Source organism: Zosterops lateralis, assembly GCF_965231275.1.
Source record: "Zosterops lateralis genome assembly, chromosome: 28".
Taxonomy (NCBI): domain Eukaryota; kingdom Metazoa; phylum Chordata; class Aves; order Passeriformes; family Zosteropidae; genus Zosterops; species Zosterops lateralis.
The window spans coordinates 4,759,595-4,786,127 of record NC_139788.1 but is presented as its reverse complement, the minus strand read 5'-3'; the positions used below and the strand labels follow the sequence as shown (position 1 = coordinate 4,786,127).

The 26,533-nt window shown below is 48.9% G+C and overlaps 1 protein-coding gene across 1 annotated transcript in view; it reads left to right on the top strand.

The window, feature by feature from the left end:
- The window catches only part of ARID1A (AT-rich interaction domain 1A), a 53,152-nt gene that overhangs the window by 1,835 nt on the left and 24,784 nt on the right, over nucleotides 1–26,533 (top strand). The window contains exons 2-4 of the mRNA XM_083879586.1: nucleotides 19,295–19,507; nucleotides 20,141–20,596; nucleotides 21,311–21,424. Of these exons, the coding sequence (XP_083735712.1) occupies nucleotides 19,295–19,507; nucleotides 20,141–20,596; nucleotides 21,311–21,424 (783 nt within the window). The remainder of the gene's footprint in view (nucleotides 1–19,294; nucleotides 19,508–20,140; nucleotides 20,597–21,310; nucleotides 21,425–26,533) is intronic.

Sequence of the window (26,533 nt, the reverse complement as noted above, 5' to 3'; positions counted from 1 at the left end):
TATAATTGCCTCTGATGTAATGGTACAACCATCCTGATGAGCTCATAAACTTCCACACTCGCCTCCTCCGCCGGGCCCGGGCCGGGGCAGCCCCGCGCCCCTCTCCGCATCCCCCGGCCTGACCTTGAGCCCCGCGTCCCTCTGCCCCGGGCCCAACGGGGGGCGAGGGCACGTTGTTTGTACCTTGCCTTTATTTTCCTTGTGATGTTGGATTCAGCCTGGAATAGAGTCTGTGTTGTCGGAACGGTGGCAGGGCTGCTCCGCACAATGGGCTTGCTGTTTATTTTGGTTATGTGACTTTCCCCTTGGTATAAATGATTTCTTTGATGGGTCTGAGGATGCGTTTGTTCCTGCCTGGTTTTGGCCCTTTTCAAAACTGGGGCTGTTTGGGTTCTTTATTAGATGGGAGCATGTTGGGGGGTTCTGGGGTGTGTTACAGCCTAAAGAAGGAAAAAAATCCCCAAACAACCAAACAATCGGAACCAAACTTGTGGCCAAAACACTGAAATTGGTCGGTTACCAAGAATTATCAATTTACATTCAACAGAACTGTGATACAGGATAGGAGTCTCCAGCTCGGTGTCTTAGGGCACATTTTGACCTGTGTTGAGTGAGAACTGATGTTTCTCCTTCCCCCTCAATAAATACAGGCACTTCCAAGAGACTTCAGGTGCTGGTTGTGGTCAGGCTCAGCAGTGTCACAAGTCTTCTGAGGAGTGGAACCAGGAAAAGCAAACTGAGGATTATCTTTATTGTTGTATGTGTAGGATTCCCTCTTAGCTGGAATAGGAATGGCCAGGCAATGTGCAGAGGAGCAGGCAGTACAGCATCAGACATTTTAGATATGGGAAAAAGAGGTGCTGGTATCTTTATCTGAAAACCTTGATTAAAGCCAGGTTCCTTTCTGTGCTCAGACTTGCATCTCCAAGGCCTGTGGTGGTCTCATGCAGGACTAAACTTCCCTTTTCATTCTGTGTGCTTTGCTCCAACTTCAGGCCGGGGTCGGAGACATTCGATACCTGCAGGGTGACCTGCAGCCTCCAGAGCTTCCCTCCTTGCTCAGGACTTCTCCTGCACTGATCTGAAAACTGCTCACTTGTTCCCAGTTGTTTGTACCAAAGGCACCCTCTGCTGCAGTGCCTTGAGTGGTTGGGTTGGCTTTTCTTTCAGGTTGGAATTGTGCTCTCCCAGAGGGCAGAGCTGCTCTGCTGGGGCCATCAAACATCCAGTGGTGACTGGTAGTAAGTGTTGGAGCATCCTCAGGGGAGGTTTCAGCTGCTCAGGAGTATGGCCATGTGTTCCATGGATGCACAAACAAAGTACTTACTTTGTAAATCCTGAAAATTCTCAATTTAGATAAAATGTGTTCTAAAACATGGAGTCAGGTTGAACTTCTCTGGTATTTCCCTGCAGTTCACTTCTGTCAGTTCTCTGGTACAAATCTGTAAAAGGAGCTTGTTCTGTCTTGGCAAATGAATTTCACTTAATTCCACGAGCTGCTGACACAGTGAGTTAGGAATACCTGAGTAAGTAGTCCCATCAACTGGAATTATTAATGAATAGTTGTTCTGAGAAATAGTTGGACCTGAGGAAGGACAAATGGTGAATGTAAAAAGTAAACCAGCAACCCCCTCATCTCAAAAACCAAGTGACTTTCCCCTCCCAGTCCTTTTTGTGCCAAGGATTATTGGACTTGAACTGACAATTCCTTTTTTTCTGCCGGAAAAAGCAAAGAGCAGAGATCTCTGATGAGAAGAGCTTCCACGTGTCATCTGTGCTGCCCACAAGAAAAGGTTGATAAATAATAACATTCCAGCCCTGAATTACAGCCTCCTGTGCTGTGTACTCCTAAATTCCCTGGATTAGGAGAATTTAAAGCTTTGTGTCTTTGTCTCACACAGCAATGAGCAGAGTGGGTACTTCCCACCCAACTCCTGATAAACTCTGGGAGAGCAGAGCAGAGGGTGCCTGACCTGCCAGAAACCTCCCAGGGAACATTTCCTGGGGCAGGCTGGGGAATCCTGGGGGCCACAGACCTGAGTTTGGGGATGAGAAGCAGGGTGGTGCCTTTAATCCCTCCTTAGGTACTCTTCAGGAATTCTGAGCGCTGTCACCACGAGGGTTTCATCACTCTGCTCATCAAGAAAGGCCCAGTAATTTCTGGTGTGAAAGTTGTTTGGGTGGAATGTTCCCTGCAGTGAGAGGAGTTGTGTGGTCACACCAGAGTTACACAGGGGTGGCTCCTGTGTGTAACCTTGAGGGACACTTCACCCACGGCCGGGGAGGAGGTGCTGACTGGGAGCCCAGGGAACACGAGGGTGCTCCGTGGTTTTGGGGACTTGGTGTTTTTTCCCAGATGATCTTTCTAGCTGGGGAACACAGAATAGGATCAGGATGGCTGATTTGCAGTGTGTGGGATGAGAAATCCTTGGTTTGCTGTGGGAATGACTTGTAAGAGGCCAGGCCATGGGTCCTGGTTTCAGCTCTCCTGTGGATTTGTTTCCACCTGCTCCCCCTCAGAGCATGCAGCAGCTCTTAGTAATAAGCCAGTTTTCCCAGAGTCTTGGTATTTAAAGGAAACTGCTTGAGAGAAAGGACTTCCCTGCCTTTAATAGATGGGCATTTCTCAGGCTTTGGCTACAACAAAGTGTCTCCTGTAATGGGAGAACTCTTTGGATCACATTAGACATTGGCACCTTGGATAACCTCCCCACAGGTGCCCCAGCATCTCAAGGCCTCTGTTATAAGTTCAGTGAAAGCAGTTTAAAAATCTCATGTTAATTAAAAAAAAAATGCTTTTGGGCCTGTTGCCATACAATAGCTATTTTTTGTTGACTTTGATTCCGACTTTAGTAGCGAGTGAGGCATGAAAGACGTTGTTGGAAATATGGTTTAAAACAAAATTGGCACCAAAAGGCACCGTGCTGCCAGTGAGCTGCGAAGTCTTGGAATGGGAAATTGGGACCTGGCTCCTCTTGGCTTGTGGTTTTTCCTTGCTTTGCATTGTAATGTCAGGAGCCCTCGAGTTGTGTGCTGTGCACTGGAGCTTTCCAACAAAAAGGAGAGTGGTGCATCTCCTTTTCTGTGAATGAGCGATTTTGGGGCTTGGCTGTTTTAGGAAAAGCAGGAAAATTGCGCTACTTTGACTTTGTTGGTAAAATCTTGTTAATCCTGGTGTGGACACAGGAGGTTTTGCTGCTTTATCTTTTTTAAACAGTCTGAAGTCAACCAGGAGTTGTCCTGATTCTCTTAAAATCTCTCATTTTCTGCAATACCATCTCCCTGATGCCCAGCTTGGAGGTGTCCAGTGTTTCCAGGCAGGATGTGTGTGGGAGACAGGACATGAAAACTCAATCCTCACTCTCAGCTGGAGCTTTTATTTCTCCCTGCCCTTATCACCACCAGTTTACTGGGAAACCCAGGACAAACCACTCGAGTGTTGTGGTGAAATGGGGTTAGCAAGGCTTGCCTACTGCTTTTTATGAAGTTTAATTGAGTTGCCCTGTGAATCCTTATTTATTATCTGGGCTAGGGGAGGGTTTCTCCCTATTGTGTCTCTCTTGTAATGATGTTGTTTGTTGCAAGACAGAAATTTGGTTTCTGAAAGGTTTTATGTTTGACTTTCAGGCCTTTTATGGGGAGGCTAGAATACTTGGTGGTTTCCTGAAACTGCCCAGTTTTATTCCTTTTACCTGTTACAACTTCTGTTTCCTGTTTCTGAAAACAGGAAAACCTCCTGTTTTCCCTCAACAAGCAGGCAGAACTGCTTCCCTGTTCTTAAATAATATTAGAAAGCGGGCTGGGGGAGGCAGGACAGTCAAATGTTCTCTTACAAAGCTGTGCCTGACTGTTCTCATAAGCTTGGTGTATTCATAAAGCTTTGGGTTTTTTCTGTTGTCTCATTTGAGAACTCTGGTCAGTGGTTCCTGTGTTACAGACGTATCACACGTTCCATGAGGGCTGTGCTAAAAATCCCAGCAGCTTTCCTTCAGAGAGAAAATAATGTCTAAAATTAGGCTTAATAGTGCAGCTGTTGGTTTTATCTGTTACCTCATACGCGACTTTTCCACCACTTTTCTCCCTTCCTCTTTTCAAAGGAACGCCACCAATTGGAAATCCAGCTTTCACCCTCTGCATCTGTGCCCTTGGTAATTAAAATGTTAGAGGAGAAAATGCCCTTTCCAGTTCTTATTCTGAGTATTTAAAATTCTCAGGCTAGTAAGTCTGATTTTTTCTTTGATTTGCAACTCCTGTGTGAGGGATTGCTCTGGGGAGCAGCTCATCAGCAATGCCATTGCCCAATTCCTGCCAGAAATGCTGGAAACTCTCAAGGAGCAGCAGCAGCAAAACAGAAACCGAAGGCAGCAAATGTGGTTGGGGGGATGGAAAAGATAATCCTGTCAATATTTAGCCACTTGCTTTTTTTCCCTCTGGAATGGTCCTTAAACCATCAGCAGGGGTGGAAAACAACATTTCCCCTTTTGTTCTGGTGGGACAGAAAGGAAGAGATGCCTTTCTGCTGGGGAAAAAAATGTTCTTTAAAAGTCCTACAAAAGTTTTTTCTGTTGTGTGCTGACTGCAAAAAGTTCAGTCTTTAATTTATGCACGGGCTGGGGGAAAACTGGACTGGATGTCTATTAGCCAGAGCCATAAATCTCCAGCTGGAAGTGAGTGACAAGTGGGATGGGAAGAAAAAAGCTGTTTTTTGGCTCACAGGAACAGAACTGCTTGGGCTGTGTCCAGGTCCCCCCTGCTCCCAGGTGGAACCAGAGGAGCTGCTGCTTTCTTGATTTCCCTGGGAAAGAGGGCAGTCCTCCCCTGGAGATAAACCTCGTGTCCTTTTGGGGGGCACCACGCTGTGCCCATCAGTCGAGCCTAGGAAAATGCCAATCCCAAATTTAACATCCTCTCTGCTGGCTGGAGATGCTGCTTTTGGTTCTTTAGGGCTGAAGTTCTCCAGGAGCTGGGGGTTCAGGCAGCCTTTCTTTTTCGCTGTTAAGTAGGGGTGGAACGTGGGGTCTGAATTCCCACTGTGCCTGTTCCTCAGCAGCTGAGCTGCTGCTGTGGGAACTTTGGGAAGAGCTGAGGCACCAGGGAAGGGTGGAGAGGGGAATGTGAATCCTCTGAATCTCATCCTGTGCTGTGAGTGTGACCCCAGCTTCCCTCCCTGGCATTAGCTGAATACATTGAGACCCTTTTAATGGAGCTCTGTGCTTGAAGCAGCACCCAGGGCTGCAACAGGAGCAGCTGCTTCTCCCAGGACTCAGCTCCTGTACATATTTTACCAGTTCCATGTCCTAATCAGAGATGGATTAATCATGTATTAACACATGGGTGAAGGAGGGGTTCCCACTCCTGACTCTTCCCTGTGTTGTAACCCAGCAGTTCAGTCCTGCAGCTCGAGCACTTCCCAGGGTTCTTGCACTGCATCAAGAGGAGCATCTCCAGGTTTGCCACAGTGTCTTTCTGGAGTGTTTCTGAGTTTTAAGTGACAGTTCAGTGAGTATTTACACAACGTGGGCATGAGTTCTCTGTAGTGAAACCTAAAGGATGATGCATAATGACAGGTAAACTTAATAAAAGCTGCTTCAGAATTTCTTAGCAAATATTTCTTGTGGCTTTAGGTGTTAAGAGTAAAATGTAGCTGGAGTCTAATTTCTAATCGTGTTCTTTTCGTTTTTTACTGGGAGAAAAAAGGGACAAAAGTGTGTAGGATCAAATAAGGGGATCAGTTAATTCTGTTAATAGGGTAAAGAAGTATCTATGAGAGAGTGAGAGAGTGGAGATACATTGTGTATGTCATAATTCCTATGAAATTCCCGTGAAAAATCAGTTTGTGTAAATAATTCTAAAAAACCTGCTGCTCCATTACAGTTATTGGCATTTCATGTGATAACCAGCATGTCATTATTTCCTTGAGCCAGCTCTGGTAACTGAAACTCTTTCAAGGACAAATTCAATTGCTATTAACTTTCTTTCTTTTTCTCTTTTTTTAACTTCCTCTCTCTTTCCTGGATAATTAACATTAAGCCTAAATTGGTCCAAGAAGCTCAGGGTTAGATGTGAGCAGTAGTTTCTGGGACCCCTGATGCAGTTGGAGGAGCAGAGCCTGCTCCTTGTCCTGGTTTTGTGGGTGCTTGGCCATGTGGGGAGCCAGAGGAGACCAGAGGTGACTTTGTTTTGGTGGGATGTGATGGGGATATCTTGGACATGGCTGGGAGGAGGCTGAGGCCAAAGGTGGCCCTGACTTTCTGCCACTTAAGACTTTCTACCCTTAGACATTCTGTGACTCTTCTCAAAGAAAAACTCTTGAAGCTGGGAGGGCTCTTTCCCTCCTGGGGAGGATGAATGGGTTAAAGAAGTACTTTCTTCCCCTCCACTCACTTGTGAAATTTCATTCAGGCTTGACTAAGAGAAACCCTGAAAAATCACCATTTCCCTTCTGATGTCAGCAGGTCCTGGCACCTGTGAGCAGCCAGCAGGAGTGTTGGAAAACCTGGGCCCAGCCCCAGCTGGCCCTGCAGGGTGCTGGGGTGTGGGGATGGCTCTGCTCGGGGCTGGACCTGCTCCCCCTGCCCAGGCCAGGGGCTCCAGCACTGTGGGCACCAGGCACAGGACAGGGAGGGAGGCAGCTGCTCTGGAAATGGCCATTCTGGTTTGGGTTTCAGTGCTGAATTTGATCATTTTGGTGAGGAGAACATGCAGTGTGGGCTGTGCTACCTGACAGATCTTGCTGTTGGTTCCTCTCCTGTGTTGTCTCTTTGGTGATGGGGCTTTCCCTGTTGAGCAAAGGTCTTGGGGGTGAGTTGGGAAGGTCACTAAGCCCCCCTGTCCTGCTCCAGGGCAGGATCATCCACACCTGAGCACAGGCAGCACAAACACGGCGAGGCTGCCTCTGTGCCTCAGTGCTTTGGATGTTAGGGAAAATATTCTAGCTCAAATCACCTTAATTGAGTATCTCTTGTCCTGGTCTCTCCAGATGTGGAGAGCAGAGGCAAAAGTGCACAGTAACCTGCCCTTAAACACATGTGGCTTTGTGCCTGCCCCTGTTTCCTTGAGAGAAACTCTCTGGTTATGTTGCAAAATGTCTCCCTTTGCTTCCACGTTACTGTGGGAATTGTGTTGGAGGGGTTGGACTGTCCTGCTTTGCCACCTGAACTCTGCCAGGGTCCTGGGCTCCCTCTGCTCTCTGTGGGATCCTTCCTGGAGGCTTGTTTGGAGTTTTGTACTTCATAACAGTCCGAGGGTGGATTTAAAGTCCAAATGACTGTAGGACTATGCACCCTGTGCGAGTTTAGGAGGAGAGTCTGGTACTCATTAACTCTGTGTAAATAATTAAACCAGTGCCAGGCTAGAGGTGGTCTCCCCTCAGCCCTGCTGCTTGTGAAAGGCTTCCAACAAAACTCCTTACCTGTGTGCAGGAGATCCAGTGAAACGGTGGAAGTGCTGGAATTAGTTAAAACTTGATTTTCTTTCCTCTTTTAATGATCTTTGACTTTGGGGTTTGCACGGCTAATCAAGGAAAAGACTTTCCATTCAAGGCCAGTTGACTGAGTGTGATTCACGTGTTCCAGAAAGTGCCTTTTCTCTGTGCTGTGCCTGCACGTGTTGTCTGTGCAGCCCTGCCCCTTGCACTGCATGGCTGGGGGGGTTATTATTTTATTATTAAAAACCCCAGACTCATTTACTTACTGTTCTGTGAGGCACTCGTGGTGACTGCAGTGCTTTGGATCACCTGGGAGGGACTTGGGGCAGCTGCTGCATATGGCCAAGTTGAACATTAATTTTATTTTTTTTAATTATATGTGGCTAATTGGACAGTGTATTGATAGGAGGCACTTAAGTATCAAAGTATCTTTCAGGTTATTGTGGCAGACCAGCAAGGCTTGAACAAGGAGTTTTCCATGTTTTGAAGCCTTTTCCTGGCTCTGCACTCTGCAGGTGGCAGAGGGGGGGCTCTAAACCATAGCTCAAAATCCAGGTTAATGCCCTCACTGCTGCATCAGAATTTCTCTCTGGGCATGGGGTTATACCTGGAACAGTTTTCACAAGATCACAGCTTGGAAGGGACCTCTGGAGGTGTCCCAGTCCAGTGCCCTGCCCAGGCTGGGTCACCCAAAGCAGGTGACACAGGAACACGTCCAGGTGGGTTTGGAATGTCCCCACAGAGGGAGATTCCAGCCCTCCATGGGCAGCTGTTCCAGGGCTCTGCCACCCTCATGGAAAGAAGTTCTTACTTGTGTTGAGGTGGAACTTGTGTTGTATTTTATGGCCATGGCTCTTTGTCCTGTCACTGTCACCACTAACCAGAGGCTGGCACCATCCTCTTGACCATTTTTTCTGGTTTAAGGAAAAATCACTTTGATGGAAATGTGGTTTCCAGCAGCTTGTGGGGAGAATGTGGCTCCCCTGGCACAGGGCACACTGGTGGGGAGGGAGAGTGTTGGCATAGAACCCGCTCTTTCTCAGGTCATGCCCTGGAGGAGAAGCAAAATCCAAACTGACTACTATGCAGGGACACTGACAGACCAATCCCATCCCAAATTATCCTGTCTGCCTGTACTTGAACAAGGTTTCTGAGCCCCTTCCCTGTCCTTCCTGCTCGGTTCACAGGCCATGATGGTGTTGCAAAAGCTGCTTTCCACATTAATTGTGATTGATTACCTTGCAATCTGGGACAAGATTTCCTTTGAAAAGCTATATGCTGATTTGGTGTCAGGAATTAAAATCAGATGAAGTGATTAGTGTTGTATGAAACGTCCCAGAGCAATCGAGTGCTCCTTGGTTTTCAGCTGTGTTCTGGCCCTTAACCCTTCCCTACCTTCTCCTGCAGTGAGGTGCTAAATCTGCTGCCCCTGCTCAGGTGAATAACTCAGCCAGGGTGTTGGGAAGCCAGGAGAGGCAGGTGTGATATGCTGCTGAGGCTCAGAGCACGGATTTCCTGGCTTTAGTGGTGACTCTGAGTGTGCTGGCAGTGCACTGTGCCAAGGCCACAGCGCTGCTCCCACGGAGTGAGGGGCAGGAATTACGGAGAGCTTTGTACTGATCACTCTGTAAATGGCAATAAACTGTTCAGAGGTGTCACTGCTGTCAAGGTACAGTCATGTCTCATCTTCCTTTCCCCATATGAGTTGTCTTAGAGTTTCTTGTTATACCTGTTCCTGGAACCAGTGGAGACTTTGCAGCGTTGGCTGTTCCTCCTGCCCCCATGGCATTGGCACAGTTGGGAATTCTTGTATCCTCTCCCCAGCTGCCAGCACACACTCCTCTCAACTCGCTAAGCAACTCCCCACGTTGTTCATTCTGCCTGGAAAGAAATCTGGATTTTTCTGGATGGGGATGAAATAAAAGCCCAAGGACAGAAGTGAGTGTGGGGCAACAGAAACAGGCTTCAAAAATTACTGTGAGCAAGGCTTGGTGGGCTTTTTTTTTTTTTTTTTAAAGATTAATATTTTTAAGTAACAAGGACCTTGTGTCACTCATGACGGCAGCCTTGGCTTGGTGAAGGCTCCAAGAGTGTCTTCCCCACTGTCTGGAGCTGCCTTGGCTGCAGCTCCAAGTTTCTTGCCCACGTAGACTTTCCATCTCCCCCAGCCTCCTCTTCCCCAGGCAGGCACGACAGCCCTGCTTTGCTGGATGCAAATAGCTCGTTTGGGTGTAAATACTGGAGATTGGTTGTGGCTTTGCTGTAAAGTTACCGAGCCCATCCTCAGTAAATGCAGATGGTAACTTGTCATTACTGCAATTTGAAATATTTTTGGTTCCGTGGAACTGAAGTGGAGGCTTGAAGGTTGAATTTAAAGGCTAAAATAAGAGAAGGCTCACTAAAATCCACAAAAATAGCACCCAAATTTGTCAGCTGCTGTAATGACAAGGGAAATACAGTAACTTTTCTGTTTCCTATTAGCAAAACAAAGCTTTGCTACCTTGTTTCGTGTTGGATACAAAACACCACAGGTCCGGAGTGGTGAGAGGGGGTTTGGGATTTCCTGGTTGCTTCCTAAGGAGGTGACAGCGGGGCTGATGGCAGTGCCAGGCAGGTCTGTGGTGACAGCTCCTGTACTCGAGGTGTGTTTGAGGGACTCTTGGGGTAATCAGTGATGCTGATCCCGACCTCCTGGCTGGGACAGGCTGTGCCCTGGGGCTGTTAGAGCTGCCTGGCCCGTGTTACCCCATCCCAGGGCCGGGTAATGTCCACTGTGGAGCCCTGAGTGTCCCTCCAAGGCTGGAGACAAGAGTGTGACGGAGCACAGGGGCTTGTGTTGGCACAAACTGGGATTGCCTGTCTTCCACAGTCATCCCCAGCCTCAGACTTCTCGAATGATTTTGATCTTCCATAACACACACTTTTGGATGAATTCAGTCATTCTGCAGGAGCAGGGCAGAGGCTGTGCAGTGCTGAGCCATGGCTTGGAGCAGCTGCAGGCCCCGACACGCAGCTCCTGTGGAGGCTGTGGATAAGATGAGGCACCTCCAAGAGCTGCAGCTCTCCAAGGATCAGCGTGGCTGTGTCCTCCTCCCTCGAGGTGCTGTGTGTGGTAGGAGAGGTGAGGCTGTGGAGAGCTGGGGCTGTTCAGAGCCCTGAGCTGATCCTGGAGGCTCCCCAGGAATGCCCATCCCGGCGTGGGAAGGGGTCATGGGAGTCTGCCTGTCCAGTTGAGTCTGTTCAGCCGCTGTTTATTCTGTGTAAAATGAGATGAATTTGCAAAGTGATGAGATATTCAAATACAGATGGAGCTTTCAGACACACAAGTGGGTAGAAACCTGTGCTGCTGCATTTTACAGATGAAGATTTATCGGGAAAGTGTTCTTAGAAAGGAACCCAGGAGGCTGTGCTGGAGGTGTCTTATCAAATCCAGTGTGCACCAGCACCCTCAGATTTCTGTGCAGAAAAGGTTTTTAGTGAATTGATAAAACTACCTTTATTCTAGAAAGTAAACTCCAATGAGCCCTTGCATTGGCTCTTCCTTCAGACCTCCAGTTTTGGAAACCATCTCTCGTGTTCAGTAGCAAAAGACATCTGTCCATGAGATCAGCAGGGCTTGTTTTAAAGGAAACAGGGGTTACAGGGAATTAGATGGATGACTGAAGTCTGCCACAGGTTGCAGTGTCTGAATGTATTTACGGGGCATCTGGAGCCCTTTCAGGTTTTCAGCGCTGTTTGGAGCAAATATTTTGGGACTCGCTGGTGATGGGGAACAGCTGCTCTCGTGCTCCTTGGAGTGAGATCACTTAAGCAGTGGTGACACTGAGTGTAATTCTGCTCTCCCACCCTGGCCCTTCCTCCTCCTGCCTTTTTTATGGCTTGCTGTTGGCCGGGGCCCATTGCTGTGGTACAGCAGGAGCTGGGGTGCTCCGTGCAGTGGGGAAGCCAGGCTGGAGCAGCAGAGCTGTAATGAGACACTGGAGCAAAAGTCTTTTTGTTGACTTGCCTCCAGTTCATTAGAGCAGAAGGAGGAGGTTGGCTAAACTTAAAGCCTGATTTAATATTCAGGAAGGAAGTTTCTTTCCATCTTAAAAGGAGCAGCACCTCATTACAAGGATCACATGTTCCTGGGATCATCTCCCATGGAGCTCAGGCCCGGTTTTCTTTACATCTTGGTGTTGCTTGGATTTTTGGGTGGAGTCAGCAGTGGCACTTGGGGAATCCTGGGGCGAGCTGGTTGAATAATGTGCTTGGAAAGTGAATTGAAGCCTGACAGTGAGGGATAGATAGCTTGTTACCTAGTTTTTTTGGATAGAAGAAAATGGTATCTTAAATGTAAGTTGAAATTATATAGAAATTGTATAGGGATCACACAGTCTGAGTAACAAACTGCATCACCCAATGCTGACTGCTTGAGAAATGCCTGAAATTTTCACTGGTCATCAGCTACTGTACAGTAATAATAATCCTTTGTTAATTTTGACTGCATTTAAGTCAGTAAATGGTGTTTGTCAGAATGTCCTGCCATGGTGTAAGTAGTTGAGATGGAGGGAAAGGAAATGACTCCTCTGGTTGTTGCTAATTCTCAGGCGTGGGGGATCCCCTGTGCTGTTCCCACAGGGATGTCCTCTGAGCCTGCAGACAGGAGAGGAACCACCCTGGTGCTTGTTGCAGGCTTTGCACCTTCCCACCCTCCAGTTTTTAATGAAATAAAGAACAACACAACTCTGCTGGTACTTGGGTGTGAACACTGTGCTCCTGCCGGGTTATTTCCAGTGAGGCTTTCAGGGGTGACTCTCATTTCACTTCCCCACCACATCACCTTCTGCTGGTTGACTTCTTTCAGGAATGAGATGTTCCATAATGATACATCCTGTAATCAAAACTCTGGTCAGTTTTAATCAATTAGAAGAATATTAGTAAGAGCTGTGCTTTGGAAAGTCCTCTGAGATGTGTGGACTGGGCTCTTGCTGAGAAATGTTAATGGGTAATTACTGGATTGTGTTTAGCAGGTCACAGGATGGCTGCTGGGAGAAACTCATCTTCCTTCCACTAGTACAACTCAGGATCTGGATTTACAGCAGATCTCCCCAAAGAAAGTGGTGTAATAAATGGTCAAGGAGGAGACAGACATTGAGCAGGGCAGATTTTAGGTTTGCAGGAGCTCCAGATAGAAGCAGGTGGCTGAAGTAATGCAGAAAGAGTCCTGTTCTCTTTCTGTGTTGATGTCATGAGCTTGTTCTGAGGTCGGGGTGTTAGCAGAGGTTTAGAGGAATAGAAAGTGTCTTGGGTCAAACTCTGACCTACTGGGAAAAGTCAGAAGAAAAACCAGGCTCTTTCTGGTTGCAGAACTGAAACTTTGGAGCAGAGGTCATTTGTTCTGACAGCCAAACTTTCATCTGCATTGGCCATTGTTAATGAGATGATCATACATCACCTCCTGGTTACGTGTCCAGATCCAAGTTAGATTCTGGGATTTGTGGGGGCGAGGGAGGAGTTTTATTTTTATGTAGCTTATGTAAAAATGGATTTGTCCTGCACGTTTCCAAGGGATGAGCATTTGTAACCCTGTGCTGTGTTCCAGAAGTCAGGTTTTGGCACTCCAGGCTCATGGGTGTGAGTCAGAGCATCCCACCTGCTTCCTGAATGGAGTTGGGGTTCCCAAAGTGACGGGGCTGCCCTGGGGGAGGGCAAGGAGAGTCCCTAGTGGGAACTGAGCAGGGCCAGCACAGGCTCAGTGTCTGCCCTGCCTGTGCTGAGGGACTGAAGGAAGTTGGTGGATTTCTCAAGTTTAAAAAGGGAGGGGAAAAGCAAAAAAGGAACTGTGCATTTCTGTGACGATAATTCTCAGAGAAACAGGCTCGTTGTTTAAACTGTGCCAGTGAGGTGGTGGATACACCTCATGGAGTGTTCATTACCATCGGTTTTCTGGGTGTTTTCTTTTGGGGGCATCTTCATGTCCTGCTGGAGGATCTTTATTTTAACTTCAGCTTCCCCTGAGCCTCTTCTGTCCCTCTTTAAAAGCAGAGAGGCATGGGAGCGTGACCCGGGCTATAAAAGGCAGCGAGTTCAGGCCGGGGTGTTGACCTCAGCACAGCCAGTTGTACCTTAAATAGAGCAGATGAGAGTTCCCCACTGGAAGGTGAGCAGTGTTTGCTCCTGAATGAGGACAGTTGTTGGTTTGTGATCGTTCCTTCGGTTGTGGAGGAGTTGGAGTTGCCTTTCGGGGGTTTGGAAGGCACAGATGGGTGTGAGAGTGGCTGATGTGCAAACACAAGTTGACCAGCTCAAACTGGGGTTTGCTGGAGCCTCCTGTGTTGCCCCTTGGGTGTTGTTCGTGTCCCTCATCCCCATTCGTTCTGTTTCGGTGATGTTGTGGATTTTGGTGTCGCAGGAGAAGAGCTGCTGCTGTCAGCTGTGGGATCACCACAGCCTGGCTGGTTTTGGTGGATCCCCAGGGCTTCGTGCCAGCTTTGGGCAATGCCTCCCTGTGTTTCACACTGTCCATGAGCCCTGTGCTGTGTGAGCTGGTGCCATCACAGCCAGCATCACCCGGGAAGTGGGGCTTGTCTTGCTCAGGGCTTTGGTGCTCTCGCAGTGCCCTTGGAACGTGGAGAAAGGGCAGGTTTGAGGGTTTAGGATATGAGGGTTTAAAGGTGGTGAGTCAAATCCCTCATGCCTCTTCTACAAGACCCAGTTGTTTCACTCAGCGAGATGCCCCGGGGGTGCAGGCTGGGGAGGGGAGCAGTTTGTCCCTGAGCTGTGGGATGTGTTAACCATCACTGGCGCTGCTCAGCATCATCTCAGCCCGGCCACTTGCACCTCGCTCCGCTGGCCCCGTTCTCCGGCCAGACTGGGGTGGCCAGGGAGCAGCTGGCACCTCCCTCTGCCTTCTGCAGGCTCCTCTTTGTACCAGCGCTCAGCAGCCAGACAATGGCTGGTGCTGCCGGGGTCCTTCCCATCTGTTCCCGGCCCTTTCTGGGATTCCCGGCGCGGGTCCAAGCCCTCGCAGGCAGCGGCTCCGTGGCCAGGGATTCCGAGCACAACCTTCCTGGCAGGAGTGGCGTGGCTTTGCTTTTATGCAGATTAGCCATGTGCTTCTCACTTGAAGGCGTTGCACAGGAAAAGACGTTTCCTGTGTTTGGTTCTGGGTGGGCGGCTCCGGTCGGGGCTGAGCTGGGCTTGGGAGAGGGATTACAGCGAGCGGCCCCCCCGGCCCCTTCCACCTCCAGCGCTACGTCACCACAACACAACCACACGCGCTCATACTGTTGGTGTCATTCATTCAGTGCCAAGATTGCTTTAAAAAATTCCCTTGGCCCCAGTTCAAACAGGAGTACAGCTGGGATGTGTTAGATTTTAGGCAGTCTGCCCTCAATTTGAGATGAGTTATAAATAGCAGTGCCGACTTCCTTAACTACCACTCTCCGAGGTAAAATGCAGGTTAATGACTGTGGGAATCAATTAGGGCTTCTCTCGGTTAAACAGCCAGGAATGCTTTTTATTATTTTTTTTATCACAAAAAACGGACAACAAAGCTGGTCAGGAAAAGATTTCAAAGCCAACGTGAGAGCTTAGGGCTTTTTTCTTACTTTTTCAACCTTCTTATTTTTTGGGGGGAGGTCAGGGGGAGCAGCTGAAGAAACCAATTGTGGCCAACACCCACGTTTGCCAATAATTGAATGACGCTGATTTGGAACTGGAGAGTTCAGTAAATGACTCTCCCTCCTTTTCTTCCTCTGGCCCAGTAAAATATAAATACGTAATAAGGTAATGGGAAAAGTCAGAATTCCGTTTTTCTGTACAGCTGTGGAGGGTTTGGCTCTTGCTTCCAAAGTGGGATTTGCCTCTTCCCTTTACTCATTTTCCTGACAGGACCAAGAGCAAGTCCTCTCCAATTTAACCAAGCTATTCATTCAAGAGGCCAAATTTCTCTTCCACCGCACAAAATCTGAAAAGAATTGTTCATGGGATCCTCTTGTCTGTTAAAGCTTTTTTTGTTTCTTAGGGAGAACCCCGGTGTTGTTTGGAAGAAGAGCTGGTTTCACTGCACTGCCTCATTATAGGGGCCTGACACCCTTCACATCACACAAAGTGATTTGAAGAGCTTTTGAACTCAGCATTTTTAAGCTCACTCTGGGCTTGCTGTTACAAACTCCTGGTCTAGGAATACCCTAAATTACCCCAAAAAGCTCTGCAGTTTCTCTGGAGCACGGCTTATGGTCACTCTCTTTACACACCAAACCACATAACTTTGGTTTTGGAAGTTTGGCTGGTGGCAGGACAATGTTCTGTCGAGTTTTGATACTTACTGGTGTTACACAACAGCAGAGATAGTGGGATTGAGGGAGAATAGAAGCAATTTCTATGAATGCAGGGAGGTGTAAGCAGGGGGTCTGGACTTCAGTGATCAAGGAGCAACACTTTCTCTCAATTATGTCTCTCTGTGGCAGGGCCTTTGCTTTTGAAGTGTAATCACAGTAATCTACTCCTGTGGTTTCCTATTGAAAGGATTTCCCATGTATCAGCCCAGAGAAGAATTTCCAGCCTTTTGCAGTCGGGGTTTGGTATTTCCGTATTTCCCCTGACGTGTTCTTGCTTCCTCCCAGCGTGCCCATCTCGTGTGACACGGCGTGCAGAGGGGCTGAGCAGCCTCTGCTCCTCACAGCAGCCCTTGGAGCAATCCCTGCTTTTCAGCTTTCTTGAGGCACATGGAGTTCAGGTCCCTAAAAGGGTTTTAGGGCAGCAGATTCAAGGCAGCTTCCTGATGGCTGACTCTGAGCCAGAGCAGCAATACCAAGTCCAGAGCAGTTGAAGCCCCATCAGCAATAGAGATGTGTGGGATATTCTGAATTAATGGGATATTTTGAAGGAAGAAACAAACACATGGCAGCATTTGAGATGTACAGGGCAACCCCGGAGAGCACGAATTAGCCTCGCTACAAGTCAGGAGTGTGTGTATGAAATAATTCCTTCATTAGGGATTAATTGGCGTTTACATTCCTCCTGGTGATGGAATTTTATCCATGAGGCTGCAATCTAGATGCTCTCTGTGTTTGTTTTTAGCACCCTCTCTGTGCTAGGGCCTGGTGGAAGGGTGGCAGCTTGAGGCATGTTGTGTGTCCTCCTACGCTGAGCAGTCGAGGTGACGACTTGGTCACATCCTGGAAAGATGTTTGGGGTTTGTGTTTTGGGTTCTTTCTTTTCTCTATTTTTTTTTTTCCCTCTCTGATGGCTGCATAAACAGTTCCAAATGTTTCTTGGAAGTTTTTTAGTAGTTGTCATGCTTCCTGTAGGAGTCATGGAAAAGTGAATCTTCACCTTGTTTTCTCCTCCCTGAAGAGATGGTTGGTCTTGTGGGTGACCACAGACAAGAAAATCAGTGCAGGGGTGGCAGCATGTGGTGTGAGTGTATTTGGAAAAAAAAAAGTTAAAAAAAAACAAACCAAAAAGCTGCTCTTGGTAGAGGGCTGCAAAGGTGAGTTACAACCAGGAGGAAGCAAGTAACAAACGGAAAAGATGCTGAAATATTTAGTCAGTAACCCCAAAATTGCACTTTGTCAGGTGGAAGGGAGGATGTGAGTGCTTGGGGGTGGTGAGAGCAGGCTGAAGTCAAAAGCCAGGGGCTGGGAAAGCTCCTGGTGGCCCCGTTTTTACATACCAAAGGAGATAATGTGGGCAGGGAGAAGATGTCAGTAATGCAAGGGGATACCCACAAGGCAAGACTTGGGAAGCATCAGGGACAATTGCTGGGGAGATGTAAACACAATTTGCATCTTTTAGGGTATATGGGAGCTCCACATGGGTGCTCCATTCAGGACTGAGGCCCTGCAGCTCTGAGGGTTCCACCAGAGCCTTCAAAGACCTCTTTTTTCTGCCCCCATGAATGGAGGCTCCTTTTCTGAGCTGGCACAGACCCCTGTGGGTGCCTGGCGTGGGCTCCAGGGTGTTCCCAGGGCAGAGATCTGCAGCCTCTGCCCATGTTACTGCCCAGCAGCAGCATCTGTGATGGCTTGAACATAAAACATGGACTAAAACTTGTTCAGGATTGGTTTGGTGTCAGTATGCCTGAGAATGGGAACATCCAACACAGCTGAGAGTGGGAGGGCATCCAAAATCCAAACTGCAGGGAGAGTCACTGCAGGGAGTGCTCAGGGTCAGCTGGGAACAGCTTCCCCAGGATGGCAAAGGCCCTGCTGGCAGAGGACTTGGCTTTCCTGAACCTGCAGAGCTCCAGGAGCATCTGGGAAACGCTCTCAGGCACAGGATGTGACTCTGGGGTGTCCTGTGCAGGGCTGAGAGCTGGACCCTTGTGGGTCCCTTCCAGCTTGGCAGATTCCCTGGGTGCCCTGAGCTGGGGTAGGACAGAGCACCTGCACTTTGCTCTCCATCGATTTGTGCCACTTTGACACACATTTCCTTGGAGCCAGCAGCCTCTCCCTTTTCCAGCAGTGGGGCTTTTCCTGCCATGCCCAGCCAGCAGAGCCCCACGGGCTGCCCGTGGTGTCCCTGTGCTCGCTGCTGGCTCGGGGCTGAGCCTCCCTGGCAGCCACCCTGCACAGACAGCTGGGCACACAAATGTGTGCTGGGCCTCCAAGCTGTGCTGACTGCTGGGGAAGGCTTTTCTCAAGTGCAGCATGCTGCAAGAACTTTTTTTTTTTCCCCTAAGACGGTGGATTCTGCAGACATCAGTGAGATCCCGCTCTGGTCTCTGGGATTCTGTGGGGTTTCCAGCCTGAGCTGTGTGTGAGGTTTGCTTGTGCAGACCTGTAGGGCCACTCCTCAAGCACCTGAGCTCAGCGAGTGAGGGTGGATCTGTACAAACACCACCCCAGGGGTGGCAGGAAGGGATGGTGTAATAGAGAGTCCATTGTCATGGTGATCTGTGGAAAACATCTAATTGGGATTAGTTAGGTCACCAGGAGCTCAGGGAAGGATTCCCATTCAGTCCAAGGAATGGAGGTTAAGGACTGTGCTGGGATTCGTTTAGAGGTCACCACAGCCAGAACAGCCCTTGCTTTAGTGGGGGAATAGCTGCCAAGGTGAAAAAGCCCTGTTTTGAGGTTTTATAGTGTTGAGGTTTATAGTGTTTTCAGGAAATTAGATTGACTGTTCCTAAATCTTGGCTCCAGGCAGGGGTAGCGCAGATGAGTAAGTCCAAGGAAAGTTGCATTTCTTCACTCATCTCATTGTCTCTGCTCTAAAGCTCAGGGACCTGACTTTTGAGGCTGACAATTTTTTTTACGTGTATCTGAATAAATCTGATTTAGAGGCTCTTTATTCTCCAAAAGGCAGCAGAACATAAAGCACATGTTAAAAAAATACTCAAAAATGAAACTGCTGTGTTGAAGACTGGATGTCAGCAGCACTGCCCAGTGTTACTACATCAATGTGCATTAATTGAAATGCATAAGTGTAAATTAACAGCCTGTAGTGTTTTGGGAGACCTTGTTATACGTGAAAGAAGCAGTGTTTCTTGTGAATATTTAAATCTTCAGCCTAAATTTACCTTGTTGTGGAATATCTGGACATTAAACTACTACCTACAGTGGGGAAAAGCCACTTACACTGATAATTGATTTTTCTTGATGATCCTTCCCCCCTTCTCCCCTGTCTGGTCACAGGAGAGATGTCAGCATTAAATGACTTCTTCACTGGGCTTGTTCTTGGTGGAATAGTGGTTTGGAAGGGCAGCAGGAGTCCTGCTGTAATTCCAACAGTAACTTTGGGTTCAGCACTTGGGAAGAGGCAGACAAGCTTCCCCTTGGTGCCAAGCTGTCCGAGTTTTCTGCTGGGGTTTTTTGGGAAGCTGTGACGGGTGAAGGAACAGTTCCTGATGTGCCTGACGTGTTCCCCATTGCCTTGCAGCCGTCGAGCCCGATGGATCAGATGGGGAAGATGAGGCCTCAGCCCTACGGAGGGAACAACCCCTACACGCAGCAGCAGGGGCCGCAGGCGGGGCCGCAGCAGGGCCACGGCTATCCCGGGCAGCCCTACGGGCCCCAGGGCCCCCAGAGATACCCCATGGGGATGCAGGGCAGGACACAGAGCACCATGGGCAGCATCTCATATGCACAACAGGTACAGCCCCCACAGCCTGGCACAGCTGGGCAGGCAAAGAGCCGTGACCCCCCCACCCCAGCCAGGCTGGATCAGTTATTGGGGTAAAATGGCATTTCTGCAGGTGGGATCCATACCCTGGGGAATCCTTTCCTCTGAGAGAGGCGATGGCAGAGCAATGAATCCAGCAAGGGAAAAATAAATAGCAGAGGAGGGAGATCCTCTTTCTGCTGTGCTGTGTTAGAGACACAGCTGTTCTTTGCACAAGAAATGACTCCAGGTCAGTTTTGGCTCATTACATGATCCAAGTGGCGCCTGCTGGACTGTTTGCAGGATTCAAAAGGCAATTTATTTTTTTTGTTGTTGGAGCAAGCAGTCTTTCCTTTCAATGTTACTTTTGTTGAAGGGTGGTCAGATAGGGATCCCTAAAAACTTAGCTACGATGCCTGTTAAAACTTGGTTACTGCCAAGAATAATGTCACACACGAGTGACTTCTGCTGTTGTCTGGGACGTATCTGCATAGTGGCATTTCCAGCGCATTACTGCTCTGCACAAGTTTCTGAATTTCTGCTTCTGCAGCAGAATCTTCTTTTGTGTGTGTGTGAGAAGTACCTTTGTGACTGGTGCCACTCACTCCACCTCTCCCTCCGCAGATGCCTCCGTACGGGCAGCAGGGCCCCAGCGCGTACGGGCAGCAGAGCCAGACCCCCTACTACAACCAGCAGAGCCCTCACCCGCAGCAGCAGCAGCCTCCCTACTCGCAGCAGCCTCCGTCCCAGCCCGCTCACTCGCAGCCCTCGTACCAGCAGCAGCCGCAGCAGCAGCAGCAGGCTCAGCCCCCGGCGGGGGCGCAGCCGCCCTACTCGCAGCAGCCGTCGCAGCCGGGCCATCAGCAGCCCCCCAGCCCATACCCGCAGCAGCCCTCGGCCCCGCAGCACGGCCAGGGCCAGCCCCCGTACCCGCAGCAGCAGCAGCAGTCTCCATACCAGCAGCAGCAGGCGCAGCAGCCCGCGGGCTCGGCGCTGCCTCAGCCCTCCTCGTCCTACCCGCCGGCACAGCCGCCACAGCAGCCCTCAGCCTACGCCCAGCAGCGCTTCCCCCCGCCTCAGGTAAGGCTGTCCTGCTGCCTTCTCCAGGCTGGGTTTGGGGAAGTGTGGGGGAAAACCTTCTGTTCTGTGTGTTAAAAGTGGTTAATCGCGCACAGAGAACCAACCAGGTGGGATAAAATGGTCAAACCTGGGGTTAAAAGTGGTTAATCGCGCACAGAGAACTGGGCAGGATAAAATGGTCAAACCTGGGCGCTTCTCCTGGTGGAAACCAGCAAAAGTCTCCTGGTGGAAACCAGCAAAAGTCTCCTGGTGGTAACCAGCAAAAGTTAAACTTGGCTTTGGGGAGGAGGAACTGAGCTGGGAGCTTTCAGCAAACACTACAGCGCTTCCAAGGCAGCCTCTGAGCAGTGGAAAGGGTTTAGTGGACTTGCCTTGTTTTGTGTGATGAGGTACTTGAAGTGAGGGTGGGATGGTGAAGGTGAAGAAGCAGAGGGGGCAGAGCCAGGACAGCCTGTGATCTCCAGGATCTGTTGTGAGGGAAAGCTGGAGCGTGGCTGTTCTGTCATGGCCCTAGAGCTGTGCTCCCAGCTCTGAGCAGCAGTTGGGCAGTGTTTGTTTGTGTGCTGGCTTTCAGTCCTGGCTCTCACCTCCAGTTTTGGGCAAACGTCACCAAGGGGATGTAAATGTGCCACAATGTGAGAATATCCCAGAGTGATTCCAACAGAGGCTTTATTGCATTCCCATTTGTGACTTCTGATCTTCTTGATGTTTCAGGAGTTATCTCAAGACTCATTTGGGTCCCAGGCATCCTCTGCTCCCTCAATGGCTTCCAGTAAAGGGCAAGAAGACATGAACTTGAATCTTCAGTCCAGACCTTCCAGCCTGCCGGTGAGTGGGGCCTGGGCCGAGGGCAATCAGGAGCACAGCAGGAGAAATGAGCACTGGTACTATTCCACCTGGAAATGGGAACGATGGAGGCTGCCTGTGCTTTTTACTAAGTCATTAGCTTCTGGCTTCCCACTGGAGATTGAATGTAATTTACAAAAGTAATGGATTTGAGAGGGAAGTTTAACCCTGAGTGCTCTGGTCTGCAGGTTCTACCTAAAGCAGTTAATTCTGTGTGCAGTGTCTCAAGTACCTGACTGCTGTCAGAGTAGGCCCTGACCTCCAGGGAAAATCCTCATTTTTACCTTATTTTCCTGTTCCTTGGCCCACTGTGGCACTGGTGGTTGGCACTGGAGCACCACTGCCTTTCTGTCTCATTGGATCCTTATGCTGCTGATTTAAGCTTCTCTGGTCCAGTCTGACTGAACAGTTGGTGAAAAAGACAAATTGATTGGTGTATGGAGTGAGGAAGATCAGTCCCATGTAGCTCCTTCCTTGGCAGATGAAGAATTGTATTTTCTTTGACATCCTAATTCTGAATGTGCAGTGACCAGTTGGGGATGAGGTTATAGTGCCCAGTGTTCCAGCAGGTTTGGGGCCAAAGTAGTTTAATTTTGTGTAAAAACATCAAGAAAACAGAGAAGAGTTGAAAGTTTAGGTTAGCTTGCACAAGTTGGTCTGTGCCTCTGGCTTGGAAGAAAAGTTTGGAGCTGCTGAGTTCTAGTTTTGCTGATAACTTTTGTTCTAACCAGTAGGAAGTGACTGAGCTTTTATTTTTTTCTTTAGCCACTGGGTAAATCAGTGCTGGGAACTGCAGCTGGATTGGCCAGAGGAGTGAGTGGTGTGTAGAACTGAGTTATTTTTGCTCCCAGCAATGAGAACAGCTTTGTTATGAGCCCCTTGAAATAATGCCTTCAGATTGTGGGTACAAATTGTCACCCAAAATATAAAGTGATTCTAGTTCTGACCACCTAATGGAAGAGTCGTTGTGGGTTGTTGCTTTTTCTTTCTTTTTTTTTTTCTTTTTTTTTTTTTTTTTTTTCTTTGCCTTTTGGACCCTGATTACAAAGATTTAATTTGTTCTGAGGCCTGGGGGAAAGAAAAAAAAATCTTTTTAAATAGCATGTTTCTTTCCACTCTGCCTCTCCACAAGTTCTTCCATGTGACCCATCTTCTGGCGAGGAGCACAGGAGAAGTGAAGCCACTGAAGTAATTGAAGAAATTGCTGTAGCTCAGAACGGTGGGAAGCCCTTTCAGAGGCACTGCTGATGGAGCCTTCCTGAATCCTACTGATCCCTCTGACTCGGATTATAGGAATTAGTAACGAGGCTTTGAGAAGTGGCTCCTTCTCAGCACCAAGTGGGAGTTTGTTTTATACCTTGTGGTTAAATATATTTGGCCCTTTTCAAGTTGTCCCTTCTCCCGAGTAGTCTAAGAAAAGAAACCCATCTCAGCTGCAAGAGTGGAGGAACCTAGAAACAAGGGAGTATCTGGTTTTCCTGGCTTCACCACCAAATAATTTGCATTTAAGAAATTTGATTCACCCAACCTTGGTGTATTTTTGGCCTTTCTCTTCCTTAGTAGGCAAAAAAAATGAGAAAAGGGAGATTCACTTATACATCTTCCATAATTCCTCGCTGTCTCTTTGGGGTCCTGTAGGACAAGAACAGCACCAGCTGAGAAAGGCTTCAGACAGGGATGCTGTGGGGTGTTGAAAGGCAGCATCTCTGGGATGCTGGCAGCCAAATCCTTGTTTCAGTTTGCAGTGATCAATCTCCTGCACAGAGTTTGGCCTGGGGATGCTCAGGAACACAAGAGCTCCATGGAAGGGCACTATCAATTTCTTTTTATCTTCCTGATATTGCTCAGTCTGTCTACTTGAGAAAGTTTTATCCTGCTCAGGAGGATTCCCAGATCCCTGTTTTGCCATTTTGGATGACTTAGAGGAGCAGAGTTTGTTTGTGGGCTTTTAATTTTATTATGGAGTCCTGTGCCCTTTCCCAGGCCTGGTGGGTGTTGTGGAAAAGCTCACTGGGTATCCTGGAATTGGGGCAAATCATGTCATGCATCATCCTTAATTAAACACAGATCAGCCTCAACAGGAAAAGGAGGTTCCTGCTTTTTGGGTTCTTGGGAAGTGTTAAATTTCTGTGCCCAGTGCCTTTACAAGTCCTTGGCCTTTACACGTTGATAGAGTGTGCATCAGTGCTCATGTTGGAATTCTGAGCAATAAAGGGGGAATATTCCTCTGGCTGGTCCTTCACCCTTTCAGGAGGTGCTGTTCTCCTGGCAGGGACATTGTCAAGTTGTCCAGCTCCTGTGGCTTTTGTGGGATCTGCCTGAGGAATGTCCTGTGGATCATCCTGGGTGGGGCCTTCAGGATCCCTTCCCAGTCACGATTGCTGTGTCATGAACTAAACTTTCCCCTGAGCTGAGAGGGGCTCCCTGATGCCTTTTGACCAGCCCTGCCTCCCTGTGAGTGTCCTGGCTGCTCTCCCTTCCTGTGGCAGGCAAGCTGAGGAATTTCCCTGTAAAATTCACTGCTTCCCTAGGGATTCTCCAACAGGAGTGCAGCCAAACCAAACTTAGATTGCAATTGCACAGGAGAAGTGAAGTACAGTCTTTTGTGTCTGGGTGTAATAGAGGAATAGCAATCCTTGGGATAGATCTGTTTCTCCCAGGAGATTGCCTAGTTTCTTCTCCTTAACAAAAAAATTCTTCCTGGAGAGTTGTCTCCAGTTTATTTATGGTGCCTTTAACTTTTGAGTCTTGGATTTTGAGGCTGAAGGAGTCAAACATTTCCAGGTAATAACTTCCATGGAAGCTGCTGGGGGAAGCAGATTGGGTGCTGGGATATCCCTTTGGGTTTGGGCTGCAGATCAGCTCTGCTGCAGAGTTTTTTGGAGTTTAGGTTTGTTGGGAGGGATTTTCTCTCTCATTGTGGAACACGGGACAGGTTTTACCTTTCCCCAGTCTCTGTCTCATGGGCTGCCTTGAAGGAGTTCCTGATGTCCTTGGGATGGATGTGGAGCATGAGGCAGGGCTTCCCTCCAGGCTGTTCATTCCTTCCCAGCCACACAAGTTGGCATCTCTGGTGTTTGAGCTTCCAGGTTGGCCCCAAAGCCATTCATAAACCAGGAGGACAGATTGTGGCATGGTTTTGGAGGTCCTGACACAGCAAGGTTATGTTCGAATTTTTGTGGCAGTAAACTGGGCAACTGGGGCAGAAATTTTGGAATTCCCACCCCAGAATGTCCTTAGTTTGGCCAGTGTACTGGTGAGCCTCAGGGAGAAATCCCTGCCCATCCTGGGCAGTTTATTTTCATCTTGTTGTAGAGTGGGAATGGTTTTAACCTCAGTATTTTGGTATTTTGCACTATTGGGAAACAATTTTGTTTATTCAGTGGTGTTTCACTCTGGTCTATCTATGAATTTTGATCTGAAAAGTGTCCTATCAATGACAGGAAGGGTTTTAACCAACTGAAAAATATTCCTGATCCATGGTTCATTTCTGGGTGTGGGTTCTGGCTTTGGGTCTTTGCAGTGTGGATTTAAGAAAATTAGGTTTTATTGGGTGGGGAGAGGAATGAGGCTGCAGAGCTTTGGCAGAAAAATCTTGTCAGTGAATGTCCCCAGCAGTTGTGGGGTGGTTTTGGTTTGATCGTCTCTCCCTCAGTCAAACAGTAACTGAGTTTGGACACTGGAGGTTGTCAGGAAGCACCGCTTGGATTTTCCATTCTTTCCAAATGGTCATTTCAGCTGCTCTGGGAGTGCTTGAAGTGGAATAAAGTTGAGCTCTGTCAGCTGCGTCCCCTGACCTGGAAATAATCAATGCAACAGGCTGAAATGCAGCAAAAAACTGTCAGAGCTGCCATGGAGGGAGGGAGGCAGTCTGTTTCCTTAAAATTTCAGTTTAAAATAAATAACTTTGACAACTTTTTCAGGGGGCAGGGAGAAAGAACCTTTTATAGTTGAATCTACTGGTCACTTCAAACCTTTTTTTTTTTTTTTTTTTTTTTTTCCTCCTTCTCCTTTTTTTCTCTTTCCATATGGGACTTCCTGCTTCTGTTTGGTTTGTGTTTGGCCTTTTGAGCTCGTCTTATTGCTTGCCTTAGGAGAGGGATTAGCAGTGTGTGCATTTCAAAGCAGGGCAGCACAGTGGATATGCAGATGAAGCTGCCAGCACCCCGAGGCTTCCCCCAGGAGCACCTGAAGCACTGGCAGTGCAGATCCTGCATTCCAGTTTGTGCCATCTGAAGGGTTTTATCCCAAGTTGTGCTGGGAGCAGAAGTTAAAAATGTATTTTTCCTTGTCCAGTGCTCCTCTGCCCAAGGTTTTCTTGTTGTGTGGCTCTGCCCACCATTCCTGCGTGGTTCCTTGAGAAGGCTGTGCTTTTTTTTCCCCCAAGTTTTTATATTTTATATGTTTATATTTTGTTAACTGCAGAGAGCATCTCCAGAGCCACTCTGGTGGCACCTTTGCCACTCGGCCCTGCCCCAGGGCTGCTTTGCTGTGTGTCCATGTGGCAATTCTCTCTCCTCCAGCCCTTCCTGGGGTCTGCAGGGGGCTGATCCCACCTTGTGCTGGGGCAACCCCCCACCCCGGGGGGCTCTGCATGTGTGAGCATCCCTGGGGAGCTGCTGCAGGAGCTGCTGCGCTCATGCCGGGCTCGTTTCCTGTTTCTATTCTGGTCCAGAGCAGCTCAGCTCAGCTCAGCTTCCTGCCTGCGCCTGCCTCACATTCCCCAAAGCCCAGCCCAGCCCTTCCCTGGCTCACAGCTCCAGGGCTGGACCCTGCCTGGGGCTGCAGCTCCCCCGGCCCAGCACGGCCCTGGGTCAGGCCCAGGCACGGCAGAGGAGGGCTGGAGCAGGACAGGGCTGTGCTCTGGGATCGTGGAGCAGGACAGGGCTGTGCTCTGGGATCCTGGAGCAGGACAGGGCTGTGCTCTGGGATCCTGGAGCAGGACAGGGCTGTGCTCTGGGATCCTGGAGCAGGACAGGGCTATGCTCTGGGATCCTGGGCAGTGCTGGAACAGGACATGGGTGTAGGGTGGCTAGTCCTGGACTGGGATTGTGGTCGATGCTGGAGCAGGACATGGCTGCAGGGTGGGCA